At 53.7% G+C, this 24762-nt stretch overlaps 1 protein-coding gene across 1 annotated transcript in view; it reads right to left on the bottom strand.

Annotated features, from left to right (window-relative positions):
- Positions 1 to 1307: 1307 nt before the first annotated feature.
- The window catches only part of LOC102255293 (filamin-B), an 85582-nt gene continuing 62127 nt past the window's right edge, over positions 1308 to 24762 (bottom strand). The window contains exons 34-47 of the mRNA XM_014541315.1: positions 24559 to 24732; positions 23339 to 23497; positions 22845 to 23048; positions 21448 to 21600; positions 21218 to 21340; positions 18536 to 18802; positions 17784 to 17921; positions 15940 to 16055; positions 12427 to 12559; positions 9621 to 9797; positions 5112 to 5330; positions 4517 to 4567; positions 3766 to 3969; positions 1308 to 2938 (exon numbers count right to left, since the gene is read on the bottom strand). Coding sequence (XP_014396801.1) covers positions 2751 to 2938; positions 3766 to 3969; positions 4517 to 4567; positions 5112 to 5330; positions 9621 to 9797; positions 12427 to 12559; positions 15940 to 16055; positions 17784 to 17921; positions 18536 to 18802; positions 21218 to 21340; positions 21448 to 21600; positions 22845 to 23048; positions 23339 to 23497; positions 24559 to 24732 — 2306 coding nt within the window. The 3' untranslated portion in view covers positions 1308 to 2750. The remainder of the gene's footprint in view (positions 2939 to 3765; positions 3970 to 4516; positions 4568 to 5111; positions 5331 to 9620; positions 9798 to 12426; positions 12560 to 15939; positions 16056 to 17783; positions 17922 to 18535; positions 18803 to 21217; positions 21341 to 21447; positions 21601 to 22844; positions 23049 to 23338; positions 23498 to 24558; positions 24733 to 24762) is intronic.

Genomic DNA, 24762 nt, shown 5'->3' with positions numbered 1-24762 from the left:
AGTCCAGGTGCAGATAAGAGCTGCCCCGTGGCTCTAGCTGCTGACCACAGTGCACAGGTTCCACCGGGATGTCTTTGAAGTAACCGGCAGGGGACTGCCAGGCCCCGCCGTGTAGGAGGCAGTCACGGCAGCAGACAGCGGTGGCTGAGACTCGCCGCTCCCTGTGGGATTTCATGTGACCCCCCCCAACCGCCGAGGGGGGCGCATTCTGAGCGAAGCAGCCTTCCCGAGCCACACGGTGGGTGGCTGAGCCACTGTTCCAGCCTAAGGTGCCTGATGCCAAAGTCCACTCTGCCACCTGATAACGCTGCCTCCTGAACCCGCCGGGCTCCAACAAGGTAGAGACCAGTGGCTCTCAGGCCCAGCCTACTGTGGCCTGTCCAGACCCCCTGGGCAAAGCCTGCACCCCTCAAAGGTCACAGACCTTGTCAGGAATCTGGGCCCACAGACTAGGCTGCTCCCTCCAGAAGGGGCAGGAAGAACCCTCCTCCCCTCCCACCTGTCAGAGGTCAACAAATTGCCACCCTGGTCAACAAAGGGGTGTCAGGAAGAGATACAGGGAAGGATCCAGAGTCTTTTCTGCCCACCTTTCCTTCCACCCCTCAACTCCAATGGAGGTGAGGGATGGGGTGGGGGCAGCTGGGACTTCCCATCACCATGGCCACTGCTCCCGCCAGTGTCACCAGGGAGGCAGCCCCGCTCTGGAGGACAAATTGGTAGGGACCCAGGGTCTGCCTCAAGTGAACTTGGAGAGTGCCAACATGACACTGCAGCCCCTGAGCTAGTGCTGTCGCTGTAAAATGGTGTCACAAAACTGCCGTAAGGGGAGGAGGAGGAGGTAGCGACATCCGCAGCAGGAAGGAGCAGCAGAGGGAGAGGGAAGAGAGGGCCGGCTGTAGCACCAGACCGAGCCCTGCTGTCCACAGGCAGTGGGATGACAGGTGACGTTGTTTTTTGTTTGAATAAATTCCCGACAATGGGGCTTCTCGTGTACGTAGGAGAGGCTTTTTTTTGCTCTTTTTAAATCCACAGCCTTCACCTAGGTGGGTTTCCTATGTGGGATTCTTACTCAAGGCAAGTCCCAGCAAACCTCCAGAGGAAGCTGTGTGGGGGGGTCAGGGCCCGCACACCCCCTTCCAGCGCCCCACACTCTTGGGGGGGCCCTGTCTGGATAAATTCCCACCGAGGCTCAGGGAGAAGCTAGGCCTCCCCCTGCAAAGGAGGCCAGGCTCCTGGTCAAAACAAGCAGCTCATCTGTGTGCTATTGGCCAGGGATTGGAAGAGCAGGTCAGACTCCAATCATTTACCAGACTGAGCTCTAAGGAGCAAACATTTTATTTAATAAGTTATAGGATACAATTTACAGTCGGCATTTGATTCCAGTTTCGCTTCCTTGTCCCAGTTTACGAGGCCTGTGGTCCGTTCACATGAGGCTTCAGGCCGCTCCAGTTTCGAACGTTGGGCGTTTGCCAACACTGGCCCCCAGCTGCGATCCCTTGGTGCAGGTCCCCCACCCGGGCCCCGCTCCACCCACGGAGGCACTTCAGCCACAGTGCCACTTCCTGAGGACTGAGCAGCAACCAGGGGGGGCTGCCTGCCCGACCACACTCCACAGCGGGCCCTGCAGCCAGCCAGTCCCTGACGCTTTAACTTTAGTCCAAAGCAGGGGTGCAGGAAGGCGTGCACAAGGCCTTACACCCCGTTTGTGGAATCTTGCACCTGCATGTTGCTTTCCAAACACCATCTGGATGACACGGGGTCAGGGCCAAATACACACCTTTTGCTATTTCTGCCAAACAGTGAAGGACCGGCGATGAGCTGCTGTCCACCCCGCTCGACGGGTCCCTGACTCAGACCAAAGGCTGGCAGGAGTTTCCTTCTTTCCTATCTATAACTATTTTCCAGAAAAAGTGGCCCCCGAGACAGACTGGGCTGGGTTGTGTCGCGTGATGACTTCCGCTGACATGCGGACCCCTCACGGCCACCGGGAACGCGTTGGTAAAGCTCATCAGACTGTCAAGTGGCTGGAGTGTGTGTTAAGCACAAGGGCTAGTGTTGGTTACAAAAAGGGGTCTTTGGCAAGTGGGGGGCTGCTTATCACTGCAGACGTTCCTCAGACTTTAAAAGCAAGAACAAAAACATGGCTGCCAAGATGGTCACACGTCCGGACTTTGCAGGGAAATTATCAGCAGATGAGGGAGAGGCGGCGGGAACCCCTCCAGGCCAGTCGGCCACCGCGTGGTAAAAAGGCCACAGAGCAGCGTGGGGTGGGAACGAGTGGTCAAAGCAACGTGTCCACCTAGTAGCCTTTTCTTACATGGGGTGGGCACTGGACGAGAGGAAGCTGGTTTCAAGCCATCTACTTTTCTAAACAACAACCTAAGCTAGGGCTCCTCTTTTCCCTGCCCCTCGTCCCTGCCTGGTTTCATAAGCTGGTACCCGGTTGCGTGTCTAACACCAGCCTTGCCTGTGTTCTTGGTCTGTCTGCAGGGGACGATCTTCGCCACAAGAGGTCAGATTTGCTCAGCCCACCGCTCCAGCTTGCATTTCCCCAGTGTCCCCAACGCGTCCCCAATGAGTCAAGTCTAGGATTTCGTTCTGAAGGCACTTTAGAATGGCAATGTTTTCGGGATGGGGTTTCAGACCCACAAACAGGCCGGAGGACTTTGTAAAAAAAAAAAAAATCGAGTTATAAACAAGCAACAAAAGCAACCACCTGAAGCACCTCCCGGGATTTGACGAGCAGGCGTTTAAGGCACCGTGATGTGGAAGGGGCTGCCGGGGATGTGTTCCTCTCCCCACTTCACGGCCAGAACATACTCCCCCTTCTCCTTCACGACGTAGGTGACGTTGTACTGCTGGCTGCCCACGTGCTTCATGGAGACCTCTTCGCAGGGGGTGGTGGGCCCGTGGACCCCGATCAGCAGCATGTTGGAACCTGAGAAGCAGAGGGAGGTGGTTATTCCGTGAGGATGAATCCCAGAAGGCAGAGGACCAGAAGGGAGCCAGCGGAATGATACCAGTTACCGCCTGCTGAGCTTCTAAGATGAAGCTGGGGACTGAGAGGTGGGAGTGTGGGGTTCTGAGCAGGCCTCACAGAGCCCAACACTGTGGGTTCAAATCTCTGCCCTGCGCTTCCTAGCCGGGTGACCTTGGACACAGAACTTCACCTCTCCCTGTCTGAGCTTCCCCGTCCATCCGTAAACAGGGGCGACACTAGCACCAGCCTCACGGGGAGGAGTGTTCTGTGAAGCCCTTGGCACATAATAAGGGTTGTCCCTATAGGTGTAGATTGTTCCGGTCTGTTATTCTCATAAGAACTTTATGGAAGGTACTATTATTCCTATTTTAGAGAAGAGAAAACTGACTTTTAGAAAGAGATTTAGTAAGTTTCCCATGGTCACATGGCATTTAAGGAAGGAAGAGAGGAAGGGAGGGAGGGAGGAGGAAGGGATGAGTGAGTGGTGGAACCAGCCAGGTTTCCAGCCAGATGTGCTCGATGCCAGAACCCAGCCAACTCACGATTGACACCCAAGCAAATACCCAAGTCCAAATTGCTATTAAGTTTGAAGCAATTAGGGGCAGAAAAAACTCAAGAGGAATATCCTTTAAAAATACTAAGTGCAAAAGAATAAGGTAATAAGCACGGTTACTTGCAAATGGCTGGGTTACTTGGGAGGGTGGGCACTGCAGACTGGAGCAGGGAAGACGAAAGCAGAGGTTTTTTCCCCCCCCCCCCCCCCCGGAGCAGGGCCAGACGCCTACCCGCTTTGCTGCAGTCCACCAGGAAGGAGCTCTTCTGGCCCACGAAGGCCTTCGAGAGCCCTGCCCCCTTGGAGGTCACCTTGCTGGCGTCTGACGAAGCCTTGGGGATGGCGCTGTAGCAGGTCTCCGTCGAGGACCTGGTTACCGACTCCACCAGGATGGACGAGGTCTCGTTGGCCAAGCCGGGGCTGACCAGACGCTGGCCTAGGACATGAAAGGGAGGGAGGAGGGCATGAGTGACCAGATCAAGTGGGTCCCTCAGCCAGAGGAGGAAAGTGCCCCCACACCCCAACACCTGGATCCAAAAGCCACCACTTCCCCGTCTCACACCCACAATGTCTTCTAACCCCCCCCCCCCCCTCCCCACCTTTCTTGCCCCACACAACTAACTAGGTTCCAGCCTGGAAACCCACCCCGCCCCCCAGAACCACATGCCACCCTTTAGAAGCCACAGTTTCCATTTACATAAAGCACCCTGCGTATCAGCAGGGTAGACTCTACACTGCTTATCCCTATACGCTCTACACTGCAGACTTTACACTGTAGTGTAGCAGTGTAGACTCTACACTGTAGAGCTTATAGGGATAAGCAGTGGAGAAGTCTGCAAGGACATAACAAAATATCAAAAATGATTCTCTCTGCACGGGAGCTGATGATTCTCCTGTCTGAATCTTTAGTTTTTCTGCAGTGAACCTATGCTATTCATATAGCAGTGAACAGAGGACTTTACCACAACACTGATGGTGGTTACCTGGATGGAGGCTGGGAGGTGATTTTACTGTTTGGTATTTTTTCCAGTGTTCTGAAGGAAGCACATTTTTATAAATTTAATAAAGACTTTTAATTATTTTTAAAATGAAGGGAAATGATCGGGGTGATTTTTTTTTTAAACCCTGATTTAAACAAATACATAAGATTTCAAATATGTAAACATTTCTTTTTTCTGTTAGAAGCAGAATCCTTCTAACACGCTTTTTAAACTTCTGCCCTCCCGTTCTACCTACTTATTTTGCAAGTTTCAAACATGCACCCCCCTCTACCTGTCCTACCATTTCTTTCTTTTTAGATTGATTTTTAGAGAGAGGAAGGGGGAGAGAGAGAAATCAATCTGGCACGTGGCCCAACTGGGGATTGAATCTGCAACCTGGGTATGTGCCCCAATTGGGAATCGACAACACTCCAACCAACTGAGCCACGCAGGGCCCTACCACCTCTTCACAATCAGGATTCAAAGTAGATTCAACGTATTTAAAATCATCCAGTTTCTGCGATCAAGCAGCTCTGTTGATATTTTGACAAAGGATTTGGGGGTGGGGGTGGGGATCATTTCAAAGGTATCTGGTTACCTGTCACCTTGGCCTTGAAGGGACTGCCCACGATGTGGTTGGGCCCACCGTATTTGACGCCGATCAGGTAGTTCCCAGGGGCCATGGGGGTGTACATGACTTTATACCCTTCTGGGGTTTCCTGGCAATCCATTTTAACCTTGGACGGGCCTTCGATGGTGACGGATAACGTCCCGGGCCCTGCTCTGGTGGTGTTGATGTAAAATTCAGACTGGATACCTGGGAGAAAGGAAGTGGGAGTCAATATCATGTGGATGGTTTGGAGGGATGACAGGGGTAGGGTTTGGGGAGCTCTCCCAGGGGCACTAAAGCAGCGGCAGGGGCACACACAGGATCCCTCAAAGTAGGGTCACCTTGGTGGCATGGGAACCCACCACTACTAGCTTTGAACTCCTGGCACAGAGCACCTCAGGCCCTGGGGTTGGTAACTCCAGGCAGGAGTGTGGCTGACATTTCGCCCACCAGCACACCCTGCCTGGACACCCTGTCCTCTCCTCTGGGCACGAGCGGCGGCCATGGGCGAAAGGTCTGAGGGTCACTGTGAGCCTAACATGCTGTCCAGCTCTGCCTCCAGGGGCGAGGGGAGGCGTGGGCCCCTCTGACCTTTCCTGCCTCCTCTGTGCGGACTTAGGGAAGCCAAGGAGTCAGCGCCTCCTCCTTCCTCTACAGGCTCCCTGACCCAGACACCACCCTGGAGTCCGCATCAGCCACTAGGATCTGCCACCCCTCCTTTGCCATGAATAATATTGGCAACAGGAACAGGACCAGCACAGCAGCGGCGGCTAAATGAGTCCCATCGCAGTTCAGGTGCTAACAGGACTCGGAGGCTCAGCCCCTGCCAGTCAGAGCTACGGTGAGAGCGGTATCTGAGCAGTCTGTGCAGCTTGGAGCCCAGGCCCAGCTCTTGGCCCCTGGGTGGACAGTGTGGCTGCCTTGGATGCCCTCGTGCAGCCCTAGGACACTCTACCTCTTGCCCGGCCCATGAGGACCTCCTGCCCAGACGGGTACAACAGAAGGCAAGCTGGGCAGGAGTGCCACCGATGGCGAGGGCAGCATTCCCGCCTGAGCCCAGGGCCCTGCAGAAGCCCCCCCACCCCCAGGCCTCTTTCCAGTCTAGAGGGGATGAGTGGTCTGTGAGGGCCACTTGGGGGCCAGACACCAGCTGTGCGCCTGCCACAGTGCCCTCTATGGGCTGTCCCTGGCATAGCAGCCCCATGCAGGGCTGTGCTTTCTCTAGAGCCCTGGACGTGTCCCAGCTGGGAACTATTTTGGTTTAATTACAGCTCCCAGGCCAGAGAAAGAATGATTGTTCTGGTTATCAATAAAACAAAGGAGCTGCTATCATGCAATTCCCCAACACAACCCAGCTGTTTCTGGAAGCTCTCGAGGCTCTGGTCCCAGCACTCCCCCACTCATCATCCTGCCCCCCACTTCAACCCTGCATCTAAACTGCGCAGCCTTGAAGCCCCTCAGGCAGCAGCTGCTGCAGCGGCTGTGGGGGCTGCTGCAGCGGCTGTGGGGGCGGGTGGTGACGGGACAGCATCCTAGGAAGGAGCTGCCAGACGAAGACGACAGGGAGAGATACTCCACGTGGAGAAGGCCTGGCTGCGGGAAGGAGCCCCACCCTTTCCAACAAGCGGCTCCATTCCTGAGAAATCTCGGTTCCTCCTGGCTGCGTGGCCTGAGGGCAGGGAAGATGCGGTGGGAAAGGGAAATAAGGAATCAGAGGCCCAGAGGTACCTGGGACAGCCTGCCTGGTGGGCGCCCTCGTTATTCCCATTTTATGGGAAGGAAGTGGAGGCGCAGTGAGTCACACGGCTAGAAAATGGCACCGTGGAGATTTAAACAGGAGCTCTGTCCAACGTGAAGCGGACGCACATGCCCGAGAGAAGACAGGAGAAAGGATCCCCACGCAGGAGTCCCCCTCACCACCGCCTCCAGCTGACCACTGACACCCCGAACATCCCGGGCAGCCTGCACACACAGCCGAGTTCCCGTGACTGTCATGTGTGTGCAAAGCATCTTCAAGGCGGGCGAGGAGGGAAGGGGCTCCCTGTTCCTGGCCACTGGGGCTCCTGGAGCTTTTCCTCGGGACACTGCGCTCCCAACCAGGCAGCCTGGACTCCTTGGTCTGCCTCCCAGCCTCTCCACTCTCTGCAGCAGAGTCCCTTCCCGATTCTCCACATGCCCTGCTCCCAAACCTGCGGAACGGACCATTTAAGGTTCGAGCCAAAAGATCCAGCAAGCCCACCCATAAAAACACAGGGACGTCTGCTTTGTCCCGAAGGTGAGGCCGCCAGGCCCTCGGGCAGCGAGCACAGCCACCTTTTCATTCCGTGCACACTGCAGCTGTGTAACCCTGGGACGGGTATTTGGGGAAAGGCTGGGGAGCAGGAGGGCTAGGAAAACAAGACGCCTTCCCCTTGACAAGAGCAATATTTACACAGGGTTTGAAACAGGCGTGCTCTGTGCCTCTCCCGCCCGGCTGGGAGTCTCCCTAGACCAGCTCCTCTCAGCGGCATCCAGCGCTTGCAAAACACAGCCTGAAACCAGAGCTCCTGAGAAGGCCCGTGAACAGCCAAGAGGAAGCACAGAGGCCCCGCCACAGCAGGTGCGACCCAGCAGGAGGCAGAGGCGGCTGCTGGCGGCTGCAGGAGACCTCAGTGGCTGCTGTGGGGCCCAGGCCAAGGCCTGCGGTGGCTCCAAGTACCAGGAGGACCCCACCTGGGCTCCGACGGCGGGTGGCTTGCCAGGGGCCAAAGGCGGGCACTGCTGCCTGGGAAACATTCCACGGCAGCTAGGACAGGGGTCCTGGCTTGTGACCCCACCACCACCGCTGAGTGGGCCACAGGTGCAGTCTCTGCCCCTGGGGGAGCCAGACGTTTGGGGGGGGGGCAGCAAAACTCAGGGGTGAAGGGCACAGGCTCTGAGGCGTGGGCCTGGGGGGGAGTCCTGGTTCTGCCCTCTGTAGCTAAGTAAGCTTTGGGGAGTGACTCAACCTTCTGAGTCTCACTTTCCTCATCTGTGCAATGGACAGCGCTTAGGGTGAAACCATACTATGCTTTTAACAAAGGACACGCTCCTGGACCAGCGTTCAGTGCGGAGCCAGATGGGCCCGGGGAGTCCAGAGGCACTTGTGCCACCCCCACGGTGGTTCTGCTGAGGCCACTGTTTGGCCAGAGTCCCAGGTGGGACATCAGCGGGTCAACTCTCTCCTGCCCTTTAGCAGGGCACCTGGGCCATTTAGGACTCTCACCCCCCAGGTAACCGGGGCCGCTCGTCCCCTCGCCATGGGGAGGCAGGTCTGCTCTGTCCCACTCACCCCATTGGGGGACACTAAGAGCAGTGCCCACACACGAGGGACTCCGGAAACTGGGACCCGGCGGCCTTCCTGGGGGCCAAATCAACACCCACATGCAAACCGTGTCCCCGAGAGCCCACGCCTGGACTTTCCCTGCAGAGAAGCGTGGCTGGACACGCTCCCACCCTGCCTCTGGATGTGCCTCTGTAAGGACACGCACTGGACACCACCCGACGCCCACCTCTAGGGTCACCGTCTGAACACCAACTGCAGCCATTACAAGGGGGGCGGGGGCGGGAGGTGTATGTTTTGATACGGAGAGTTCTTTAAGATGCCAAGAGCAAAAAGCAAGCGGTACAACAATATGTGCATTAAGGTTACTTCTGTAAAATAAAAGCAAAACCACAGTATGTGTCTACCTTTCTGGTGAACCAGCCAGCTAAGCAACCACGCGACCAAGAATGAAGACTGACAGACAACCCCAAGGGCCTCCCCTGAGCTGTGAGCCATTTCCTCCTGGACCAGATGGAGGGAGGAAGGAGACGCAAAGAGATGGAATACGTTTCACTTTATACACCTTGACAGACAACCCCAAGGGCCTCCCCTGAGCTGTGAGCCCTGTTTCCTCCTGGACCAGATGGAGGGAGGAAGGAGATGCAAAGAGATGGAATACGTTTCACTTTATACACCTCGTCGCTGCCTAAGTTTTTCACAATCAAAAGTGTCTCATCTGCAGCAAAGGTTAAAAATAAATCGTAACAAGTCCCAAAGCTTCGGAATTCCTCAACTGTTTCAGACTTTTCTCCTCCTCCATTAGGACCAGAGAATCAAAAGAGGAGATAGACCGTGACAGGCATTACTGCCCATTCAGTGCGTTTCTGGGCGCCTGGGGACCACTAGAGGCACTAATGGGTAGGGACCGCCCAGGAGGCCAGTTACATGCATCATGAATTCTGCTCAGGCAAGGAAACCCTCAGAATGAATGGTGCTGGGCCGTGTTCCTCTGTATCAGCATTCCCGCCCCACGGCCCGGGAACTTGGCAGAGGAAGCCAGCTGAGGCACAGCACGCGATAATGAGCCCAAGAGCCTCCCAAGTGCACCTCATCCCAGTGACCCTGGGGACAGGCGCACAGGCCTGGAGACTGCCACCTGGCTCTGTCCCTGGAGCCGGCTCAGCTGAAGAGGAGAGGGGGAGGCAGTGTGTTACCTGTGGTGCCCCCCTCAAGCCCCGCGCCGTAGGCGGACACCAGGGCCGGGTTCCCCGCTTGTCCAGGCTCCCCGACGCGCACTTTGAAGGGACTTCCAACCACGTGGCTCCCATTGAACTTGACGTCGATCGTGTGGACGCCGTTCTCGTGGGGGATGAAGCGAACCGCGTACTTATCTGGGAGAGTGAGCAAAAGCACAGGGTAAGAGCGGGCCCACCGAGGCAGCGAGGACCCAGGACAGGAAGCAGCCCCACGCGGCCAATTTTAAATCTTTGATGAGACAACGGTTCTCCTGAAAGCCTGGCACCTGACAGTAGGTTGGATTTCAAAGCCAGACGGGCCTGCTCGTGTGTCCTCAGCCAGCCCTCTGGGAAATGCATCCAAATCTCAGGTTCTGTTTCCTCCTCTGTGGCCTCTGCTCAGGAGAACACGGCCTTTATGAAAGCTCACTTCTTGCAAAGTTTCTCTACTTGGCCACTTGAAGGGGGAAAGAGTGGTTCCAACTGGGGCCAATACTCCTCAGTTAATAAATAACAGCCAGGTTTTTCACTGTGAGCTTAGGTCACAGCATGTGGCACGGTAACTGTTCCCTGGAAGGGACACCTGCAACATCCACCGAACTATCGTGCATCACCTGACCACCCCTTCCTCCTTGAAGCACTCGCCTGGGATGCAGGTAGGTCTGTTTTCTCCCTCTTCTCACCCTTCATCCCTTCAGAATTTTTGTCCCCCAAAGCTCCACCCAAACCCTCTTCTCCTCTGATGAACATCTGCATGCAACTGCCCATTCACACCCTTCAACATGGCACTTCCCCAACAGCCTCTGACTGGGTACCCAGCACTCCTCCCTTAAAGCTAATATGCTTCAAGGGAAGGTGACCCCACCCCCACATCAGGTATGAGCTTTGACTGGGGGGGGGTCCCCCCTCTTTCTCCACGCCATCCATTAGCACATGGCACGTGTGTTCAGTGTTTGGTGAGACAGGAGGGAAGTTGGCAAGAGACCTCTGGAAAAGGAATATCTTAGATTCTGGGAAAGACTCTTGAGGAGAGAAGATTGGTGTGGTGTGACGACGGGAAATCCGGGGTCTGCAGCCATCTTGTCACCAAGAGGAAGGCCGGTCTCAGAGCGAGGCCCACAAAGCAGAAGAGAGAGCAGAGACATTCGGGGGTTTGGAGGACACAGCTGCACGGCTGAATTAAACTGTTGCGCCTGGGACCCCGCATTTTCCAGTGATGTGAATGAACAGACCCCTTTATTGTGGGAGTTGGCTTCAGTTGGGTGTTCCGTAATTTGCAACCAACAGCATCCTAACTGTGGCATGCTGACGGTCCAGATACCAAACTTCACTTGTTGGCTAAATCCCAGTGGCTCTAGAGATCTACTAAACTTCCTTATTTGGATCTCTTGGGGACACTCCAAAACTCTCACGAAGGCCTCACCTACCCATGGCTGCATCATCTTTCTACCCAATCACCAAACTACATGTAACCTTTCTGAATTCACATGCATTCCCTATGGCCAAACTGGTCACCAAGTGTTACAGTTCTCTGGCCTAAGTTCCCCCTCTCTATTCCAACGCTGCTGATTAATGTTATTTCCTCAGACAGACCACTCTGCTTTCATATATTTCAACACATTCTCGATGATGTGGTCAGACTTACACCAAGATCTGATCAGGGCACCACCCCCACACAGACACACTGCGTCTTCTAAAGCTCCTCACTGCCCTTTCCTGTTCTGCCCCGAGGGAAGATCTGTAATGCTGACCCAGGTCCTTGATCTCTGCCCTCACTGTACACGTGGCAGGGCCACAGCAAATGCCCAATCAGGGCAGTGACTAAGGGTTCTTCCTCATGCATCAGGGCCCACGGTCAGTTCACTTCCTCTGAGAAGCCCTCCTGACCTTGGCAAGGCACAACGCTTTCCTTTCCTGCTCTGACCAACTTCACCATTTGGTTCTCAATCCTGTGGTCCTGGTGACCACACAGGTCCTCATGTGCTCTGCAGGCTGCGGCCAGGTCCTTACTTGACTCTGAGCTCCTCTTTGTGAGCAAGAGTCATGTCTTGCCAAGTCTTTGACACTTAATGTTCACTGGCAAAATGTCTCAAAGTGACTGACGTCGGAATTCCATGCGTCAAGGAAGCAGGCAAGATCTTATGTGATTAAGCATCCTGGGCCTCCTGTGAAGCATCCTGGAGACCCAGATTCTCTTTTTAAAAAATATTTTTATTAAATTTATTGGGGTGACATTGGTCAACATGAACGTATAGGTTTCAGGAGTTGGTTCCTATGTTACAAGATCTGTTTATTGCACCACCAGATTCTCTTTTAAATTTCAAGATGAATATCATTGACCTTTTCTCAGAGTGAAGTCAGGTCAAAGTGAACTTATTCATAAGTTCAACAATATAATAAAATCTGTAAGATTTTGTTAAAATATGAGAGAAAATCACAATGACTGTAATGTGAAAGGAATATGAAAAACTAAAGCAGTATTTAAAAAAAAAAAGACGAGAGAGAGGAGAAGAGAGAGAGAGGAGGGGGAAGGAGGAAGAGGGAGAGAGGAGGAGGAACAGGAACAAAAACAAGAATAAAAGGGAGGATATTAAATCTCAAAGTGTCCCCCTGTCTGTCCTTGGCAATGTTTACACCCTAATTTACAAGCAATGTCTGGCAAGAACAGCAAAGGGAATCTGAGGGCTTGCTGGCCTTGGTGAGGCCGGCTGGTCCTCCATCAGGGTGCATGTTGGGGGTGGAGGGGGTGCTGGTGCTGGGACCGCACACCCTGCCTACGGCTTACCTGGCTCCAGCTCAGACACGTGGCATTCTTCCACGGCTCCGGAGGGGCTGTGCACCTTTGCATCAATCTTTCCTTTTGCCCCATTCAGCCTTATAGCGAAGGAGGCTGGCTGGTTAACCTTTAATCCCGATTCCTGAGAATTTAATACATCAGACAACGTTACGGCTCTCGGCACGCCTGCTCAGTGGCACACACTGACCCAGTCCGGGACTCTGGGCACAGTGCTCCTGCAAACAGGCCCAGCGTGGTTAGCCACATCCAACAGGAGCAGGTGGCTCATTCCACATTTCTAGCATTAATATCAGAAAGCAGAGGCGCACAGCTGCGTGGGTCTGGTGCCCAGACCATCTGGAAGAGGTTACGGGGTTTGAAGACTTGAGACATCCTGATCAATAGGACTATTGTTTCAGCATCCCAAACAGGTCATCAACAAATAAAATAAAATAAAAACGAAGGCCCTCCTTTGAGGAGGAGCCTGGCGGCTGACAAAACCATACACTCAGGAATACGAACAACGCTTTATGTCACTGCTATTTTTTATCTGGAGGGTAGGAATGGAGGAACTTTTAACAAACTTGTCAAGGGCTGCACAGGAAAAGGGAGGCCGTGGGCACCACACAGGGCTTCCAATCAGCAGGACCCGGGCCACTCCCATTTCCCGGACCTATAACTACATCGTTTAACCTTTAACCTCGTTTAGCCTCAGTCGCCTCGTGTGTAAAATGTGCGCAATAACCGGATCCATCCCAGAGAGCTGCCGTGAGGATGAAATGAAGTGATGCATTCAAAGCCCTCAGCATAATGCTTCACCCATACATAAAGGCTCAGAAATGTCAGGTTATTGACTATCAATATGCATTTTTAAAAAATGAATTGACCAACAAACTAAGACCCGAAGCATGGAGGCCTGGAACAGACTGACATACCTCAATGTGGGGTCAGGGGACGAGAAGAGATAAACAAAGAACTTACATACTTATATGCATAGCCCATGGACATGGGCAATAGGTAGTGGAGAGGGGGGAGCGGGGAGAGAGCTGGGGCTGGGAAGATAGGGGTAAGGGGGAGAAATGGGAGACATCTATAATACTATCAACAACAAAAAATGTTTAAAAAAATATGCATTTTGAAGTTGTGTGTACCCTTAAAAAAAAAAAGAGAGAGAGAGACAAGTATAACCGGTGCTAGTCACTGGGTCAGTTTCACTCTCCATGCTTTGTCTCGGAAACTATAGCCTCTCTGGGGGGAAGGGATTAGAAGTTTAGGTGCTTAAGGTATTTTAAGATCAGCCAATCCTGAACAGCAACATTTTACAAGTCAGCAGTTTTGATGTAAACTTGGTTGGGCAGCCACTGCTCAGATGACTCTAAAGCAGCAGGGTTCACACTTAATGTGCAATCGAAGCACCAGGGGCCTTGTGAAAACGCTCATTCTGATTCCACGGGCCTGGGGTGGGGCCTGGGCTCTAGGATGCTATTAAGTTCCCAGGCGATGCTGAGGCTGTAGGTCCAGCGCCCGCGTCTTAGACGCAAGGCTCTAAAACTGGGCTGCCTAATTCAGTAGTCACTGGCCACATGAGGCTATATCACTGTATATTTAGATTTAAATTAATAAAAATTAAATAATTAAAATGCAGTTCCTCGCTTACACTAGCGAGTGGCTACACATGTGGCTAGTGGCTACCACATCGCACAGAGAAGATGGGAGCCATTTCCATTGTTTCAGAACATTCTATTAGGCTGCACAGCTCTCGCGGTCACAGACTGGGGTTATAGACCAAACTCAAAATTATGATGGAGTCTTTGATCGCCAGCCCAGCCCCATCCCTCTACCCCCTCCTCCTCCTCCACAAAATGCCAGCCGACTCCAATTTTCTAAAAAGCCTCAAAAGCAAGACAAAACAATACGTGCCTCTCTCCCCTAACCAGCCCCAGATGTTGCTGTGCGGGCCTCCAGTAAACCTCCGATAAATAATTTACGTATCGCTCGGCATCAAGTGACCCGGGAGGAACAGGGACCAAGCTGACCCGCCCGCCCCGCTTGCCGGATATACAGCCTGCTGCATACTTATTTAAATATTTACGACCAAACTGTGATGAGAGGACTCCACAGAAAAGCTCGCTGGAGAGGATTTCTGCAGATCAGCTCCCTTTGGACAGAACCATGCCGTTACCTGAATCCGTTTGCCGCTAAATCCTCAAGAGGGAGATAAACGCCTCGGAAGGTCCGAAAGACACCTTCCAGGTGCGCGAAGGCAGCTGTCTGCCCTCCACAGGCGCTGGGTTTACCTCCCCCCCTCGGCTTTAGTTAAGTCGGCACAAAAGGAACTTCTGCTAAGAAGCCTTTAAATGAAACACAAGAAAAACATCTGCACCACGGCGACCAGTGGGCACCCCGGTTCTCTCCAGATGAGGCCTCTTCAATCTGCGGAGGTGATCCCGGCTGGGGCTCTGCCATGTTGGGAACAACGAGCAGTACCAATGCCCTCGGGGTGAGGTGGAAATCTCAAAATAAACCACGTGGAGGGACTAGATCCAGTGGTATCGCCCGTCTGAGATATGAGACTGGGTTTTCATCGATCCAGGATTTTCAAGAACTTGGGGGCCGTGGAAGGCTGTTTAGAAGGCCCTTTAACCAGAACGCATACTTTGAGATTCTGGTGCTACTGCACAACTGAACTGCTGCTACTCCTGGTTCAGACACCTCATTATTTTTCAGTGTCCTGAGCAAAGATGCAAAGCATCTCCCAATGGTTCTTAGTTTGGCTGAAGGCCCCTATGCAACCTTGAATTCAGTGACCTGTTTAAGACAGGAGAAAAGTTGCATTTCCTGGCATTGCAATAGGTTTGGACTATGCAGCCACCTACCACAATCCCAAGGTGGGGATTAAGGAGGCCACAGTTAAGACCTCAAGTTCTGGAACCACAAGACCTCACTCTGCCTCATACTAGCTGGTTTCTGGCAGCCATAAGCTCTCTGTACCTCAGTTTTTCCATCTTTAAAATGGGTCAAGAGAAGCCCACTCACCAGGCTGTTGAAAGGGTTTAATAAGGTAACACTGACCAAGTTCTTAGCAAGGTGCCCAGCACACTTATTATAAATAAATCATCATAATAAAATAAAACACAATGGACTTCCTTGAGGAAAAAGAAGCCAGTAACTGCAGGCTACACATCACTGGACTGTTAGCTTTGTGTTAGCTTTGTTTTGAAAGCTCTCCTTAGCCCTTAACCAACTATTAACGGGCCTCCTTTGTTTCTCTTGAATAAATATTTAAAAAACAAACTTGTCCCCAAACACTGAGCTGTTTTATTGACTGTGGCTCTGTTTTGTTCCCTCAACTGTCTCCTGTCCTAACCGAGTGGGGAGCTGACTCTGCCAAGAGAAGGGAAACATCTGTGGTCAAAATGGGCTGGGACCCTCAGCACCGACGGGGATTGAAGCGGCCTCGGGAGTCCAGGGTCTCACTGGCTGGCCTGTGGCCAAGGACATGGATGCTTCCTTGCGTCTCACCTGAAGGCTCATAACAGTGAGGCGGCGGGCGTCGTCCGAGGGCGCGATGACCGGCACCAGGTAGGGACTTTCGGGGATGTGCTCATCGTTAAACTTGATAGACACCTCGTAGTTACCTGTGGGGACAAGAAAGTCCCATCATTTCAGAGATTCAGGAAGGCGGTTACAGTGAGGCCTCCTGTGAAAATGCCTTCAGAGAGACCCTGCCCTCCTCCATGGCCTCGCCGATCGGTTTAGGACCGGTTGCCTGGCTCAGGCAGGGCCAACATGAGAGGGCAAGGGTAGAGATTCTGAACTTGAGTCCTCAGGGTCCCCCAAAGGGCCTCTGTAGAGAACGCAGGAGATCCGTAAGACCTGAATGGGGAAAAAATTACATCTTTGCTTTCACTAAACCTCTAGCTGATATTTAGCATTTCCTTTCTTTAGAAATGTTGACAAGAAATCACAGCACATTAAAAGTACTTGTGACAGCCCAGCCGGCGTGGCTCAGTGGTTGAGCATCGACCTATGAACCAGGAAGTCACGATTCGATTCCTGGGCAGGGCACATGCCTGGGTTGTGGGCTCAATTCCCAGTGGGAGGCATGCAGGAGGCAGCTGATCAATGATTCCCTCCCATCATTGATGTTTCTACCTCTCTGAAATCAATAAAAATATGTTAAAAAAAAAGTACTTGTGACTTTGTCACCAACAAGGATCACAGATACTTTCATATCATTTTACAGTTTTACATATACTTTGACATCTCATTTATACTCATCACTATTTTGAAATTAAGGTAGTCACCCAATTTTTTTTGAAATTAGGGTAGTCACCCAATTTTAGATTTAATGTATCAATGAAGACATGCATACCTTGATATATTACATATTTGTTCCTGTAAGATTCTTATAACTGCATTTTTGATATAATTGATTTTTCTTATAATCCAACTAGTGCCCTGGTGCATGCATTTGTGCACATTGAAAGGAAATTAATTAGAAGGTGGCCGGTGGGGTGGGACTGGGAGAGAAGGGCCAGACATGCTCTGGAGTCAACCTCCTGTGGTCCCTCCTGGGCTGGCCGCACCTGAGGTGCTGCAGCGGCTCAAAGGGCATCTGCAGAGTGAGAGGGGTCCCTCGGGCAGGTGGGGTCCCTCGGCCTGGCCTGCAGGGATCGGGCCGAAACCGGCTCTCCAACATCTCCCAAGGGGTCCTGGATTGCGAGAGGGTGGTTCTTGGGTGACACACTCTGGAATCGGGCACCCTCCTCTCTGGTTCCAAGTGCATCACCCGAGAACCATTGCTGCCAAGTCACCACAGCTCAGCAGCTCCTGCATTGAGCGTCTGCCCTCTGGTGGTCAGTGCATGTCATAGCTACCGGTTGGACAGTTGGACGATTGCTTAGCCTTTTATATATATAGATGTAATTAATAGTTAATAACACATATAGATGTTTTATGTGTTTCAAAACGATGTCCCCATAGGCTTTAGATGCCAGAGGAGTTCATGGCATGAAACGTAGAGGACCCTGCTCCAGGGAGGGCAGATACCAGGTAAAACCCCTCTTCTGGGCAGTCCCACAGGCCAGTGGCCAAGGTTGGGCACAGAGGTTGGTCAATAGGAAGAAAGAGCAGCTGAATGAAGCCCGAAGCAGACAGGCTGAGGGAGAAAGACAGACAATGAGAACTAGAATTCCTGCCCCTTGGAGGCCTGGCTGCATTTCTGCCCCTGGATTTCTAGGCAGCGCTCCACGTGCCGGTAGAGATCAACTTCTTTTACTTGAGCTCCCTCTATGGGTTTCTGCTCCTCACCCCCGAACCCCCCCAATCAAAGAAAAGTCTTGAGTTGGCTCCTGAATACATACCAGGCTCTTGGGCAATATAAGACACACCGCACGACCCGTTTTTATGGTCATCAAATGTGATCTCAGCCTTGCTGGGGCCTTCAACAGCAATGGAGAGGCCCCCCGCGCCTGCCTCCCGGGTCCAGATGCTGAACTCGGCTGAGAGAGAAACACCTGGTTAGTGGCGGGGTGTGGCTGAGGGCCCTCTTGCCCAGCCCTGCAACGCTGGTCACTCTCATTCACAGGCCGTTTCTCTCCCCGGTCCCAGCAGCACCCAAGCAAAGGCACTGCGTGTCTCCTAGGTCCCACCCATGACGACACGAAGTTTGCAGGCATCCTTTGAACACACCCACGCCAAGTCAGAGAAAGAGGAGCATGTTTAGTTTTGCCCCCACAGGCCTCCCCACCAGCACCCACCATTGAAGGCACCTTCACAGTGGGCTTTGTAGAAACCTAGCGTGTTCCACAGAACATCAGCCCTGCAGGCTGCTCTGCAAATAGCCTCAGTCTTCCGCTCCCCTCTGCTCCAAGGTGCACCACACACAGTAACTGATGACAGGCTCCTGCCGTCACAGGTTGCCCACTGGGTCAACGAGCAGTTGCCGAATGAATTTAGCCAGAGAAGCCTCGCTGTAAAGAATGCCCCTTAATACCACCCATCAGAATCTCACACACACAGTCGTCTCCAAGAACAGGGTGAGGAGCGCAAGGTGCTCACACCACCAGCTGAGCCCTTACTCTCTCCTCAAGGAAAAAGCCTGCCGATCGCTCACCTGGAACTCCTGCTTCTCCCCTCTCCAGGCCGGGGCCTCCTGCCCGGACCTTGTGGGCGCCCCCCTCGCCCAGTGGCCCCACAGTGAACTGGAAGGGGCTGCCGGTCACGTGCTGGCCGCGGTACTTGACACTGACTGTATGCACGCCCATCTCCTGGGGCACAAACCGAACACAGTGCGAGTTCTTCCCCACGGGCACAATCTCTGCTTCGGTCACGCGGCCGGAGGGGCTGGTGACGTGGGCCGACATGTCACTGCTGTCGATTTCTGAAAGGGAGTGAGAGGTGGCAGGGAGGAGAAGGGTTAGCGTGCGGGCCCAGCAGAACAGGACGTGCAGGGCAAGCAGCAGAGGGCCAGGCGGGTGCAGCGTGGGGTGTGGGGTGCGCAGTCTGGACGCCTGCCCTCCTGTCTCCCTTAAATCCCGGGGGGACTGTGGCCAGCAGGGAAAGAGCCAGGCCCTTCCAGGCACCAGTGCAAAGAGCATTCTAGGGGCACTGAGCACTTTCACAGCCTTCCTGGCTGGAGTGAACGCCACACATCAGTTTCAAACCAGTGCCTGAGCTGACAGTTACAGGACATAAATACAAAAACTCCGACAGCTCAGATGTTCCTAAGCCGGAGGCGACACGTGGCCATCGTCATGCTCATGGGGGCAGAAAACACAAGCGGTGCCATCCCTCCTCTCACGGAGCCTTGGCATTTCTTCTCGGCAACAAGACGAAATGCATTTAGAGGAAAAGGTGAACGAACACGCGCCAGTCCCAGCAGCCAATGGGAAAGCATGCGTGAGCAGAGCTCCGAGCAAACCCAAGACCAGACGCCACGCTGCAGAAAAGCGACGCTTTGGGTCACCCCACCGCGAAGCAGACCACGTCTGCCTCGTCTGAGGGCTCATGCCATGCCAAGGGCTGTGCCTGCACTGACGTGGTGGACACGGGCACGCCACATGCTGGCGACCGAGTAATGCCATCACCTAGAGCCACGCGAAACTGCACCCTCCAGCCCTATGGGATCTGGGCTGGGCAGCGCAGGACTGTGAGCCCTGAGGACAGAGGAAGGGAGGGAGGCTGAGGACAGGGTCCCCCCACAGGGCCTGGGTCCGAGGACACCTGGCAGCTGGTGAGCCGTCCTCCATTCTAACTGACAGAAGAGAACCATTCAGGCAACGAGGGGAAGAGTGAGTCTCACCAAGTCCTCTGGTGCCAAGTCACTGAAAAGGGTGAAAAGGAGTCAAGAGCCAGAGAAGCCTAGAGAGAAAGGGTAACTGTCCACATCACACAAAGATAAGACACCGGGAGGCAGAGGGGACAGATAATTTGCAAAACGAGCGGAGTAAAGCAAAAGAAGACCGTCCCTTCACCAGTGAGCAGGGAAGTGAAACGCAACACTGGGCACCATATTTTTCCATCTGATTGATCCAAGTGAGAGGGAACACCAGTGCCCCGTGCTGGTAAGAAAGAGGAAAACGGGCACCAATTCATGTTCTGGAGGGCAGCTGGCAAGGCATCGCAGCATCTGAGACACAGCGGCCCAGCAGTCCCACGCGATGTGACCGCAGCCTGGCACAGCGGCCCACGGCACAGATCACTGACTGCAGGAGCTGAGGCACAGACGTTGCGTGCGTGTGAAATGAGAAAACCCAGTGAAGGGTGGGGCGCCCAGACACGAAATGCAGTCCTGTGGAGTCATTAACCAGGAACTTTATGGTCACGACCCAGCTCTGTTTAAGCGGTCCTGTCTGGACACCAAAGTAATGAGGCTGCTACCACATTCACACGTGACTGGTGTCTACACAGGAAGAACCCGTCAAATATTGCTCAGAGGGCAGAGCAAAGCTACGAGACATACTAGGAAAGATGGGAACCCCATGCAGGAAAGGGCCCCCTGGCCAGTCCAGGACGGGAGGGTCATCTGGAGACTAGCTGGTCCGTCCCACAGAACTGGGTAACCAGAGGCTCAGTACGTGCCGGCTGCGGGCAGAGGAGCCTCCGCGCCTTCCCTTTGGGGGGATTTCTTTACAGACCGACCCTGGGCCACATTTCAGAAAGACTACGGCGATTTGCTGACTAATTTGGCCCCATGGGGAACAATTTATGGCGGCTGCAGCATAGCCCTCATTCCAGTTTTAGGAACGAAGGAGATGAATGGGAATTAGAAGGTGCTGCTGGGCTGACATCTCTTTAAAACTTTCAGACACGGGCATCAGCAAGGCCAGATCCCTCACCGAGGTTATTCTATTCGACAAAAACTAAATGAAAAGTCTAAGAGTGTATCTATTTCCCCCCAGGGGATGCAACAAACTGCAGCATAGCCCTCATTCCAGTTTTAGGAACGAAGGAGATGAATGGGAATTAGAAGGTGCTGCTGGGCTGACATCTCTTTAAAACTTTCAGACACGGGCATCAGCAAGGCCAGATCCCTCACCGAGGTTATTCTATTCGACAAAAACTAAATGAAAAGTCTAAGAGTGTATCTATTTCCCCCCAGGGGATGCAACAAAGCCATTTTCATTTGGAAGAAGAAAAAGATAGCAGGTAAACAGATTTATTTTTCCTGAATGGGCCTCTGTGAAAATAAGTATTAAAAACACTATTATAACTGAAATTTTAAAAGTAAGTCACCCATAGTGGCCTTGATTTCCAATGCCCTCCCCCCCGCCATCCATGAGCCCCTCGTGCTCACCTGGGATTTTCAGGTTCAGGTCGCAGATGCTCCCGACAGTGGCCACAGATGGGGCTCGGCTGGTACGGGTGATGCTCTCCTTCACTCTCCCCTCCCCACTGATCTTCACGGTAAACGGGCTCCCTGCAGGAACCGAGAGGGTCTACGTGAGCAACCCAGAGCCCGAGGGAGAGCCCAGCCCTTACAGAAAACAAGCAGCGAGCAGAGAGGGCAGAGGGGGCCACGCGTACCGGGCACGTGCTCGTCGGCGAACTTGGTAGAGACGATGTAAACCCCAGGCACGGTGGGGAAGTAGGAGACCTTGCAGGTGCCGTCCTCCAGGTCCTCCGTCTGGATGTCGACTTTGCTGGGGCCTTCCACCGCCAGGGATATGCCACCGTAACCTGTGACACGGAGCCGGGGGCTGTTTTAACAGCAACTCATTTGGAAGGGGGAGCTCGTTGCATGCAGAATGGACACCTGACCACAGAAATTCATACTGCCATTTCCAGAGAGCAAAAAGAAAGTCGCTGTGGCCCTAACCAGTTTGGCTCAGTGGACAGAGCATCAGCCTGCGGACTCAAGGGTCCCAGGTTCGATTCCGGTCAAGGGCATGTGCCTTGGTTGTGGGCACATCCCCAGTAGGGAGTGTGTAGGAGGCAGCTGATCGATGTTTCTCTCTCATCGATGTTTCTAACTCTCTATCCCTCCCCCTTCCTCTCTGTATAAAATCAATAAAATATATTTTTTTAAAAAGAAAGTTGCTGCAATCCCTGCTGCAGACAGCCCCAGGCAGAGGAGCTGGTTCAAGGCTCTGAGAAGTCCTGCAGTGGAACAACCTGCTGAACATGACTCTGACCACAGGACCATTTTCTGGAGGAGGATGTCCTACCGTCCCTCGGAGCACCTGTCCTGCAGAACCCACCGGGGAAAACACTGCCCACACGCCTCCAAGAACGGCATGCGCTGCCTCGAGGGCTCATCGCCAGCCACCGGCCTGAACATTTGAATTTTTAAGCTGCCCTGGATCTCTAGCCAGGGGACCAGGAAGACAGCAGATATGAAGGTTTAACAACACGAGGATCTGCCCATCAGGACCAGAAATTGCCCAGCCCTTTCCCCCAGGACTACGGCTTTGTCTGAAAGTCACCAATTCAGCCATCACTCAAGAAGGCGGAAGATGAAGGCGCTGGCTGTGGCAGTAGGTTGGGGAGGCCCAGGCTACTCAAACCATCTCAGAGAGGAAACGGGAAGAGATTCATCATTTCCACGAAAGCACTGTGAGCGGAACACGGTCCTGGCCAGCTGGCCCAACAGCCTTTGCTGGGGATGAGTCCAGGAGACCTGGGGAGCTGAGAGCAGGATGTTGGGAGTACAGATAACGAGAGAGAGAGAGAGATCTGGGAGTTGTAGTGGCTCTGGGTTCAAATGCCAGAAGCAGGGGGCTGTTGACCCCTGTGAGCCTCAGGTTCTTCATTTAGAAAACAAGACAACACCTACTTTCCCAGTGGTCATGGGGCTTATGCGATAATGCAGGTATAAGGACAGACAGTCTGAAGGGCAGAAAGAAAAGGGAGTTCATAGGATGAAAACACGAAGAAGCTTGAGCAAAAAGCCCTGGGCCTTTCGCCTGGGACCACCCACAGACCTGCATCTCGTGTGTCCACGATGAACTCCGACATCTCGAAAGTCCGGCCTTCTGACAGGCCTCGGCCGTACACTTTGGCTCTGCGGGCATCACCGATCTCGGACTGGACCACCATGATGGACACAGGACTGTTGGCCACGTGGTTGCCATTCTTCTTGATGCTGACCAGGTGTTCACCCACCTCCCGGGGGATGAAGGAGATGCCTGGACCGGGCACACATCAGGGTTTGTAAGAGGAGGGACAGGGGATGAAGGAGAGGAGCTGGGAGGCAGACACACTCGCAGGAATGGACATATAACTCCCTAACTTCCTGGCTACCCCAGAGTGTATGTAAGGGTGGTCAATCTCACAACACGGAAATGCACTCACGTGACCCAGCAGGCTTATCATATCACACTCCAGGGGGCTACCTGCTTCCCCTGAAAGGACCGAAGGAATCCCCATCTCCCACCAAAGGCTCCCAGCTCAGTCCAGGAAGGCAGCCCGGGCTCACCGATGTGGTTATTGGGCAGCCTCTTCAGGAGACAGGGCTCGTCACGGCCGGACGGGGCCTTAATGCTGGCCGTCAGCGTGCTGAGGTCGGTCTCGCTGATGTCCAGCAGGAAGTCGGCAGCAGAGCCCAACTTCACCTGAGAGCACCGTCTGCTGTCATCTGGGAAACACCCCCCAAACACAGCCCGTCACACGTGGTCACCCGCGCTCCGCAGCCTTCACCCCACATGTCGTGTACAGATGAACATCCTGAAGCAGTTACCCAAAGTTAAGTGAAAAAGCACGCCTCATGGACCTAATCAACAATGAATGACTTCTACTTATGCCTGGTGAAGGGAAGGCCAGATGCTGGCAGGAGCTGGAGCCTGAGTCCTCACAGACCACTTCTTAAATGAGTCTTTGCCGGTGAAGGCATCTGCCACCTGCTTGCCATCCCCTTGGGCATTTCCCAGGTAAACACTCATCCTGCTCCGCACAGGCCTGAACAACTCAGGGGCAAGACCTTCGTCCTGCGCATCTTCTTTATGACCCACCGAGCACAGGATCCGAACACAGCGAGCACACAGGTGAGCGGCAGGCCTCTGAGTCAGATAACCTCAATCTGCACCCTAGAGTACCCACTTGGAAACTTGGCTGAGCACTATCTCTCCAAGCCTCCATTTTCCCATCTGTAAAATGGGAGAGAATAATTATCCAGCAGTGATGCAGAAGGGCATCGGTGAGCCCACATATCCGTGCAATAAGTATTATTTGCCTGCCTCTATCTGGGGGCCTTCCACTGGCATGCAGGAGTCAGACTGGACAAAATGATGGCCCTCCAAATGTGAGTGCTTTTCCCTGGACTACCAGCTAAGGGGGGGATTAGCCTGCCCAAAGTTGGCCTTGCACCCCCAGTTTCTCCCCAGTGAGTCTCTGTGAAACCTAAACCCAGGCACCTAGCCTGCTGCCCCTGGTCTGATGCGGAGACAGGCTGCCGGGGTGGCCAGGCCTCCTGGACAAAATGATGGCCCTCCAAATGTGAGTGCTTTTCCCTGGACTACCAGCTAAGGGGGGGATTAGCCTGCCCAAAGTTGGCCTTGCACCCCCAGTTTCTCCCCAGTGAGTCTCTGTGAAACCTAAACGCAGGCACCTAGCCTGCTGCCCCTGGTCTGATGTGGAGACAGGCTGCCGGGGTGGCCAGGCCTCACACGAGGAAGCCCCCAGCAGGTCAGGCAACCCTACCTGTGATCTTGGCGGTGAAGGGGCTGCCAGGGATGTGCTTGTCATTGTACTTGACCAGAATGCTATAGTCGCCTGGCAGGGTGGGCAGGTAGGTCACGGTGCACGTCCCGTCTTTGTTGTCAATGCAGCTGATTTCGGCCTTTGAGGGCCCCTCGATAGCCAAGTCCAGACCCCCTGTGAATGGGAGCAGGGAGGGAGGGCCAT

This window comes from Myotis brandtii, unplaced genomic scaffold (genome assembly GCF_000412655.1).
Source record: "Myotis brandtii unplaced genomic scaffold, ASM41265v1 scaffold268, whole genome shotgun sequence".
In the NCBI taxonomy this organism is placed as follows: Eukaryota; Metazoa; Chordata; class Mammalia; order Chiroptera; family Vespertilionidae; genus Myotis; species Myotis brandtii.
The sequence above is the reverse complement of the archived record's forward strand: the minus strand, read 5'-3'. Positions and strand labels throughout refer to the sequence as shown.